The sequence below is a fragment of the Carcharhinus amblyrhynchos genome, chromosome 3, assembly GCF_965287045.1.
Source record: "Carcharhinus amblyrhynchos chromosome 3, sCarAmb.v2.hapA, whole genome shotgun sequence".
Lineage (NCBI taxonomy): Eukaryota > Metazoa > Chordata > Chondrichthyes > Carcharhiniformes > Carcharhinidae > Carcharhinus > Carcharhinus amblyrhynchos.
The window spans coordinates 57717666-57727733 of NC_137326.1; the positions used below are offsets into that span (position 1 = coordinate 57717666).

Sequence of the window (10068 nt, forward strand, 5' to 3'; positions counted from 1 at the left end):
CTGCCTTCCAAATGCTAGGTCATGAAATCCTTGATAATGGAGTCTAGCAACTTCCCCAACTTCCAGTACCAACGTAAGGCTTACTGGTCTGTAGTTCCCTGTTTTCTCTCTGCCTCCCATTTTCAATAGTGAGTTTACATTAGCTACCCTCCAGAGTCCAAAGAATTTTGGAAAATAATCACCAATGGATCTACTGTTTCCAGGGTTACTTCTTTAAGTATTCTGGGATGAAGATTATCAGGACCTGGAGATTTATCTACCTTCAACCCCATCAATTTCCTCAAAACCATTTCTCTGCTCATGCTGATTTCCTTCAGATCCTCACTAAAACTCATTTCTCTCAGAACTTATGGTACGTTATTCATGTCTTCCTTTGTGAAGACTGAAGCAAAGTATGAATGTAATTCCTTGGTCATTTCTTTATTCCCCATCATGCATTCTCCCTTTTCTGACTGTAAGGGGCCTACATTTGTTTTTGTCAATCTTTTTCTCTTTATGTATCTACAGAAACTTTTACAGTCAGTTTTTATGTTCCCTGCTATCTTACTTTCCCTGCTATCTTATTATTTTTCCTTTCTTAATCAATCCTTTGGTTTTCCTTTGCTGAATTTAAAACTGTAAGAAGTCTCACAACACAGGGGGTTGACACCAGATTTAATTGGAATCACGAGCTTTCGGAGTGCTGCTCCTTCCTTCGATGAGGAAGGAGCAGTACTCCAAAAGCTTGTGATCCAAAGAAACCTATTGGATTCTAACCTGGTATTGCAAAACTTCTTACTACGCACACCCCAATCCAATGCCAGCATCTCCACATCATGAATTTAAAACTACTCCCAACCCTCAGGTCTATTGCTTTTCCTTGCCAATTGATATGCTTCTTCCTTGAGTCTGATACTATATCTAATTTTCCTTATAAGACCTGGTTTGGCCACAATTCCCTTACCAATCTTGCGCCAAACAGGAATAAACAACTTCTGGAGTTCGCCTATTTGTTGTTTAAATGCCTGCCATTGCCTACCCACTATCTTTCCTTTTCAGTAATGTTTCCCAGTCATCATGGCCAACTCATGCCTCATATCATCATAGTTACTTTTATTGAGATTCAGGACCCTGGTCTCAGAATCAACTGCATCACTCCCCCCTCCATCCCCACTCCCCCGCCCCCACCACCAACCCCACCCCCCTCCACCACTCCCAGTTTAAGTAAATACAGTTTCCACTATTTCAACCAAAGGAACAATGACCCTGGGAGTCCTTTGGGATCTGCCAGAATTTAATGATTGTATTTGTAAAACCTAATAGATTTAGATATCTTTTAATGGTTTGCATATGATTATTTCTGTCTTACAGAAGGTGCAGGGACCATGGCTTTCTCAGCTTTCTCCTCTGGAGCGACCTTTAAATTTGCGTGAAGTGAGTATGATGTAGATTTTTGTAATTTGAAATATAACGGCACCAAATAACTTCAGGAAGAGTAAAGGTCTGTACCTGAAACACTAATCTGTTTCTCCTCTTTCGAATGTCGTTGAATCTCATCAGTTTATTTCTTTCACTTCTGTTTTTGACTTCAGTGATTCCCCAAATGTATTTATCCAGTTCTTCTGTAATCTCTAATCCAACGCAACCTCTCCAATCCGGAATGCTTGGGACCGAGGAATTTCTGGATTTTGGAGGTTCCTTGGTTATAGAATAACACTAGAATACCTAACCACAAATGTCTGAACTGGATATAAATGTGTACCTGAGACATAAAACGGTGACAAAACATTATAAAATGCTAATAAAAATAATTTATTTATCCAGACACAGTGGGTAAGATTCTCCAGTCTCCCAATCGCGTGTTTCCTGGTGATGGAAGTTACTGTTCACTATTGGCAGGATCCTCTGATCCCACCGTTGTCAATGGGATTGCCTATTGATGTCACCCCATGCCACTGCAAAACCCATGGGCAGGGCGCACTGCTGGTGGGACCGGACAATCCCACTGGCGTGAACGGCCAGAGAATTCCAGCTGGTATCTTCCATGTTTCCAAACTACTGCACTGTATATAACAAGCTGCAAGTGGAATGAAGACAGAAAATGGCAGGTGATGGTGGGGCATAATGACAGTAGACAGGAAAACACAGCACCTGGTCACAGTTGAACACAGGAATCAGAATTAACACTATCAAAAAGTCTAGGCTGGGAAAACATGCAATGTAAAAACAACTGAACAATTTATTTTCCCAGAAATGTGCTACTGTACCACTGAACATAAGAAATAGGAGCAGGAGTAGGCCATCTAGCCCCTCGAGCCTGCCCCGCCATTCAATAAGATCATGGCTGATCTGTCGTGGCTCAGTTCCACATTCCCGCCCTCTCCCCATAACCCTTAATCCCCTTGCCTATCAAAAACCTATCAACCCGCGTCTTAAAAGTATTGAGCGAGGCAGCCTCCACCACTTCAACAGGCAGAGAATTCCAGAGATTCACCACCCTTTGAGTGAAGAAGTTCCTCCTCAACTCCGTTCTAAACCGCCCCCCCTTTATCTTGAAGCTGTGCCCTCTAGTCCTACTGTCCTTTGAGCGGGAAGGGCCTGTCCACCTCTATCCTATCCATTCCATTCAACATCTTATACGTCTCAATGAGATCTCCCCTCATTCTTCTAAACTCTAATGAGTACAAGCCTAGTTTATTCAGCCTCTCCTCATAGTTCAACCCCCTCAACTCTGGAATCAGCCTAGTAAACCTCCTCTGCACTCCCTCCAAGGCCAAACTATCCTTGCGTAAGTGTGGCGACCAAAACTGCACACAGTACTCCAGCTGCGGCCTCACCAGTACCCTATACAGCTGCAGCAAGACCTCCCTACTTTTATATTCAATCCCCCTCGCTATGAAGGCCAGCATCCCATTTGCCTTCCTGACCACCTGTTGCACCTGCAGGCTGGGTTTTTGCGACTCATGCACAAGGACTCCGAGGTCCCTCTGCACCGTCACATTCTGCAGTTTTTCGCCACGTAAGTAATAGTCCTTCCTACCATTATTCCTACCAAAGTGGACAACCTCACACTTGCCAACATTAAATTCCATTTGCCATTTCCTGGCCCATTCGCCCAGCCTATCTAGATCCTTCTGCAGACTCTCCACACCCTCCGCGCAATTTGCCGTTCCACCAATCTTGGTGTCATCAGCAAATTTCGACACCATACACTCGGTTCCCTCCTCCAGATCATCTATATAAATGGTAAATAGCTGAGGCCCCAGCACCGACCCCTGGGGCACTCCACTAGTCACCAACCGCCAATCCGAATAGCACCCATTGACCCCCATCTCTGCCTCCTATTTGACAGCCAATCCCCTATCCACGCTAACACCTTACCCCCAACTCCATGCCCCCGACCTTCTGTAATAACCTCTTGTGAGGCACCTTGTCAAACGCCTTCTGAAAATCCAGAAAGACCACATCCACCGGCTCTCATCTATCCACCGCCCTAGACACATCCTCATAGAACTGCAATAAATTCGTCAGACACGACTTCCCCTTAACGAAACCGTGCTGCGTCTGCTCTACCAAACAATTCCCCTCAAGATGCCTCGCTATTTTCTCCTTGATCACGGATTCTAACATTTTTCCTACAACAGACGTTAAACTAACCGGCCTATAATTCCCCGCCTTTTGCCTGCCACCCTTCTTAAACAACGGCGTAATATTAGCCGTTTTCCAATCTTCCAGCACTTCCCCGGAATCCAGCGACGTTTGGAAAATAATCACCAAGACATCCACTATCACCTCCGCCATTTCTTTCAGAACCCTTGGATGCATTCCATCCGGTCCTGGGGACTTGTCCACAATCAGTCCCTCCAGTCTGTCGAGCACCGCCTCTCTAGTAACAATAATGTCATTCAGGCCCTCCACTCCTCCCATCTTTCCATCGCTAACACCCGGCAAATTATTCATGTCCTCCTCCGTGAAGACCAAAACAAAAAAGTTATTCAAGGCCTCCGCCATTTCCCCATCCCCTACCACTAAGTCCCCCCTCTCATCCTCTAAGGGTCCAACGTTCACCCTAGCCAGCCTCTTCCTTTTTATGTATTTATAAAAACTCTTGCTATCCTTTTTTATATTAAGCGCTAGCCCAGCTTCATAGTTTATCCTACCCTTCTTTATCAACTTTTGTCATTCTCTGTTGACATTTAAACCTCTCCCAATCCTCTTCTCGCCCACTACTCTTCGCTACTCTAAACGCATCCGCTTTTAATTTAACACTTTCCTTTACCTCCTTCGTTATCCACGGCTGATTATCTCTCCTCCTACGATCCTTTTTAACCATCGGAATAAATTTCTGCTGAGCACCAAGAAAGATCTCCTTAAAGATCCTCCACTGTTCCTCAGCAGACCTACCTTCCAACGTGCTCCCCCAATCAACATTCGCCAATTCCTCTCTCATCCTACCATACTCCCCTCTGTTCAAACAAAGGACACATGTCCGGGAACCCACTTTCTCCTCCTCCATCTGCATCAGAAACTCCACCATACAATGATCACTCTTCCCAAGAGGATCCTTCACCACAAGGTCCCTAATTCTACCTGCCTCATTACATAACACCAGATCCAAGATAGCTCGCTCCCTCGTCGGCTCCAACACACACTGTTCAAGGAAACTATCCTGGCAGCATTCCAAGAACTCCTCCTCAAACCCACCGTGTCCAACATTTATTTGTCGTCCAAATACCTTTTAAATGTTGTCAATGTCCCTGTCTCAACCACTTTCTCCAGCAGCTCATTCCACAGATGTACCACCCTCTTAAAAAAAGTTGCTTTTCAGGTTCCCATTAATTCATTCCTCTTTTAACTTAAACCTATGCCCTTCAGTTCTCAACTCCTGGGGAAAAAAAAAGTGCATTCACCCTATCCATGCCTCTCATGATCTTATACACCTTTATAAGATTGCCCCTCAGTCTCCTATACTCCAAAGAAGAAAGTCCTAGCCTGTCCAATCTCTCCCTATAACTCAGTCCCTCGAATCCTGGCAACATTCTTTTAAGTCTCTTTTGCACTCTCTTGAGTTTAATAACATATTTCCTATAGCAAGATGACCAAAACAGAACAATACTCCAGGTGCGGCCTCACCTTCCCAACTTCTATACTCAGTGCCCTGATTAATGAAGGCTAGCATGCTAAAGCCCTTCTTTACTACACAGTGACTCCACCTTTAGAGAACCGTGCACCTGAACGGCAAGGTTCCATGATACTATCTTTCCTACATCGAGATGGTTGCCTTTCAGTCACCTGTTTTGCCGGGCTCCAGATCTCAACTCTGGACATTAGGGTATAGCCTGCTCCTCTCAATGTTGATTTCATGACCTGAATGAGACCAAAGTATACTGATTCTGACTATTGTATAATCTGACAGTTTCGCATTTCAACTTTTTTCTTTATTACAACAGTTGGACATGTTTAGCACAAAACAATGGAACCTTTAGAGCTCCCCTCTCTGCCGTAGCTATTTTAACAGTGGAAGACTTTAGTTTTTAATCTTAGTTCCTTTCTAATTAGCCAACATTTCTTCCTCTGCCTTGTCTCTCTTTCCTATTTCACGATCTGTTGCAATTCCACCAGTGATGAGTCTGAGTGTTTTGGGACCCGTTCAAAAAATTCCCAGCCAACTGGATTTTGGATTTCAGGACTGGGCAAGTTACAGCATATAATGTGAAAGTGCTGCATGTAAAAACATTGCTATAACACAGTTTAAGAAAATAAATACTTCCAGAAATCAGTGAGAAGAGTGTGCCTGTTTCTCAAAACAGTCTATTTATCCTTGTGTGATGTATGACAGTGATGCTTGTAAATCATTCTGCACTTCCAGGTGGGATCTGCTATTCATCTTCGTTGCTGACATTAGTAGAAAGTGACATTTCGGAAAGATAGTAACAATTTTTCATCACTTATTAACACATTGCAGCAACAGATCACCAAAACCGGGAAAGTGTTTTTCCTGAAACATAATTTTCAGTGAGCACTGGCAGCACAGTCCCACGAACCCTGCTTCTGTTCTGCACATTGAAAATAGATCCCAACCCCAAATCATACTTTGACTTGAAACGTCAGCACTGTTCTTTTGCCACAGATACTGTCAGATCTGCTGAGATTTTCTAGCCTTTTCTGTTTTTGTCCTATCGTCCTTGCCTGTGTTTATATTTTCAAAATAGACACTGAAGTATTCTGCCAATATTATAAGAGGACCAGTGATTCTTTCTTTCACAAACAAGTCTCATTGTGTTTACATCCAGAACCTATCAACAGCAGGAACATTTCTGAAACTCCGTTGCTCAGTCTGGTTTTCCAAATATCTTCCCAAATGGTGCAATCTAGTCACTTACTTCAACTGTGGTTACACTGCTCCCTTGTAATGACAGATTGTGTATTTTTGCAAGTTTAAAAATGTCAGCAAGGTATACAAGTTTTGTTATCCATAATTGGTTAAGAGATGTATTCAGCTATTGCAGGATTGTGTTAATTTTTGGATTTATGTTAATGTTTTAAGAAATAAATCATATAATCCACCTGTCTCATGTACGGTTCTCCATGCATCGTATCTCACACTTTCCACATTCCTGCTCCTGCTTCCTGTTCTTCACCACTTGCCCAGCAATGAGCTGAAAGTGGTCAGTTTTATTGAGAGAAAGCTTATTGCTCTATTTTATCATGCTATAGTAGAAGACATGGGAAAAGATGTGGACCACTCAGCTCTTCAAGCCTGTTTCGTCATTCCATTATGTCATAGCTGATCTGGAAAAAGAAAATGCACAATGAGCAAGAACCATGAAAAAGCTAAATGGTTTGAAATAAAGTAAGTATAAAGAGGCAGGCAGTACAGAGGGGAAGTCATTGATGCAATGACAAGAGGACTTGCAGGAAGGAAGACATAGGAGGAAACTATGGAAGAGAAAAATAGTTAATAGCAACACTGAAAAAGTGAGAGGAGAGAGCCATTTTGAATTGAAGGATCATGGTAGAGAACAGCATGAAATTGTGTGAGTCTACTAAATTACAAACATGGATATGGAGTATAAAGTGCAGTCATACACTTTGTTCATTTATTCAACTATAAATGTCCTTTCACAGGGACTACCAGATCCAGAGGTTGTAGCTTCCAATGTTCAGCAGATGTGGGTGTTAACTGAAATGGTCCGAAACAATCCAACAACCAACCGAGTTGGACGGTTTGATGTGAGTATTTTTGTCTTTCCCTCAATGTAAGTTTAAAAGAGGCAAAATGAAACATGACCACTCCAGGTAAATGTTATATTTATTCAGTCTAAAAAGCAGCCTCAACATTAGGATGTTTTTAAAAGTAAAAACGTTGCTCAGAGAGAATATGTTTCAATGGCCACTGCAATCTGCCAGTTTGTCAATATAATGAATTCAATTCGTTATGTCAGTGTGTGCTGTGTAAGTTCACAGTCTATATACCTTGTAGGTTTAAGGGGAGAGGATGTTCCAAGGCTGTTACATTAGTTCCTCCCAGCAACAAAGTTAGGACAATGATGAAAGGCCACCTAGATCAGTTCAAGGATCAATCTGAGTCAGGAGCAAGGAAAGAGGCTTCTTGAAACTGATATGTTGCTGCTAGCTCTGAGGAGCTGAGTTGGGGTCTCACTGAAACCAACTGTGTCATTTGGTAACTCTGGTGTTCAGAAGGAGCCTTGGGAGCCATTGATAGCTCAGTGCAGCCAAGAATTGGGGCTCACAAAATGCTATGTGACTGGGTGTTTAGAAGCAGGGGCAAGAGGCTCCAGCCTCAAGTATGGTGGTGCACAGTCTCCAAGCAGTCAAGGCTGAGGAAAACAACTGAGGAACAGATCCTGAATAGTCATTAAGACAGCCTGATTCTCAGGGGCTTTAGAAAGTTCCAAGATAAAATCTTTGGAAGTATAGAATTGGAATCCCTTGTTCAGGAGTGTTTAAAGAGGTTGTGTAATTCAGTGAATACTAACATCTGAGTGGGTTCTTGAGAAATCCATTTCTAGAATAATTTATAGTATGTGTTCAACCAATTTCTGTAAATTCACATTATCTCATACTTACCCTGAATGTTAGAGTGTGAGATATGAAGTCAGGCAAAGAGCTGCAAGGAAGGGGAAAAAAATTATTGAAAGATTAGAAAAAGGACAAGGAATTGATATGCAGACCGAATTTGAAGGGATCATCTTTACTTTATCCTGTCCACAGGTGGATGGTTCCTATAATGTCAACCTGCTATCCTACACCTGACTCATCTTACAGTCCTGTTCCTGCTGGGAGAACCTGAGCGTTCAGAACTCCATTTGTGACTGTGTACAGGTCCAAATGAAAAATACTTGATGCCACAACTGAAAATAGGAGTGAAACAGGAGCCAGTTTTCTGCTTTTTGCCTGAGTGGGAACTGTTCTGTATCAAATCTACTAGTGCTTTATATGTACCTAATACATGTAATATACTCTTATTCTAAATGTATGTTTTAGTAAAAAGAGCCATTGTTAAGTTTTGCAGGTTTTTCAGATTATCTGGACCAGATTTCCTGCCTTGCATAATTACATATTAAAGAGTGCCTGTTTAAAGTTTAAGTTCAGTTCAAGAATACTTTTAGCTCTCTTAGGCTACACTGTTAATGGTGTAAAAAAAAATACTGCTTTTATTTGCCATAGAATTGCCTTAAAAAGAAATGAAATAACCAAAATATCAGAAAAGCTGTAGAGAAAATGACCAATGGATTGAAATGGAAGCTCACCTGACACTGTGTTGACCAATGTATGTGATTGTGGAGGGATGTGAAATGCTGCCGTGTCCCCATGCTTTGATTGCAAAATGTAAAAACAATTTTTTGGCTGCAAAATGATAAAAATGAGATTTTTCACTCCCAAGAATGGAAACACAAAATTTCCCCCCTTGTGAAAGTGACTGAATTCTGTTAGTCAGAGAACTTGAAAGGGATCTTCTCACACCTGCAGCTTCTTAGAGAAAAAAGGCTTCTGCAGAATGGAAGCCTGCCAGGTGTCCAGATTAAAGTGACCAGGCCATTTCAAAGTTTTCTACAGTTGACAGATAGGAATGAAGATTTGATTAATGAGCTATTTGAAATCACATTATCAGGAATGATCTTTAGGTTTCCTAGGGCTACAGGGGAAGTCCAGCCAAGAAACCTGCAGCCTGGAAATGGCAGCAGGCACTTCACTTACCTCCTTGACTTCTCCCTAAGAATCCAGTGAACCAGAGTCATTACGAGGCTCAGTGCACCATTGGCACTGCTTTGGAACTGGAGGTCGTGGCTCACCCTCATGCAGCATGCTATGGGGGGGGAAAATCCTATTTTACAGAGGATGGTCCTTTTCTGAGGGGGTTGGGAGTGTTCCCCTTGTCAGCAGGGGCATCAGTTCTGTAGAGAGGGTGGCACCGGCAGCATCACATTTTCCCCAGAGAATCACGGCTGTTAATTCTCTGCTCCTGATCTGAACATTTACATTTTCTGTTTTTAATCTCTGATTCCAGCACCTGCAGTATTTTGCTTTTTGGACCAAAGTGATACATTGTTTAATTTTATTTGGGTGGGAGATTTACAAACTCCCAATCCAGTGTAATTAACAGCCTTGGACAAGTGCCAACATCCACACAAAAAGCAGACATCCCTAACAAACTTGACAGTTTCAGTCAGATATTGTGATGGTGGTGGATATTCTTCCAGTTGCCAAAAATAAAGATTTTGGTAGAGACATTAGAGTATTATCAGGATACTGACCAAACAGAGGGCCCACTGTCTCTTTATTTTAAAGGCAAAATGTAATAATCATTGAAAAAATGTAAGATTTGTTGCAAGATGTTCCAGGTGTTTTATTTTGAATGGATGAAAATGTGCAAGGTGTGGTAGGAGTACCTTTGATTTACAACCAGAACCCTCTGTTATAACTACTGAATTTGAATTCCCCCAATTGAATTGGGAAATGCAGACCCATCACTAAGTAAGGCTTTGTGAAAAATCACCGAAGCTGAAAGAAATGCCAACTGAGTTTCAAATTATTAGAAATACATAAATTAAACTATATAAATAA

At 42.1% G+C, this 10068-nt stretch overlaps 1 protein-coding gene across 1 annotated transcript in view; it reads left to right on the plus strand.

Moving 5' to 3' along the window:
* Positions 1 to 9839, plus strand: part of nicn1 (nicolin 1) — a 30869-nt gene extending 21030 nt beyond the window's left edge. Inside the window, exons 5-7 of the mRNA XM_080184302.1 lie at positions 1351 to 1413; positions 7108 to 7212; positions 8215 to 9839. Of these exons, the coding sequence (XP_080040428.1) occupies positions 1351 to 1413; positions 7108 to 7212; positions 8215 to 8256 (210 nt within the window). The 3' untranslated portion in view covers positions 8257 to 9839. The remainder of the gene's footprint in view (positions 1 to 1350; positions 1414 to 7107; positions 7213 to 8214) is intronic.
* Positions 9840 to 10068: the final 229 nt, after the last annotated feature.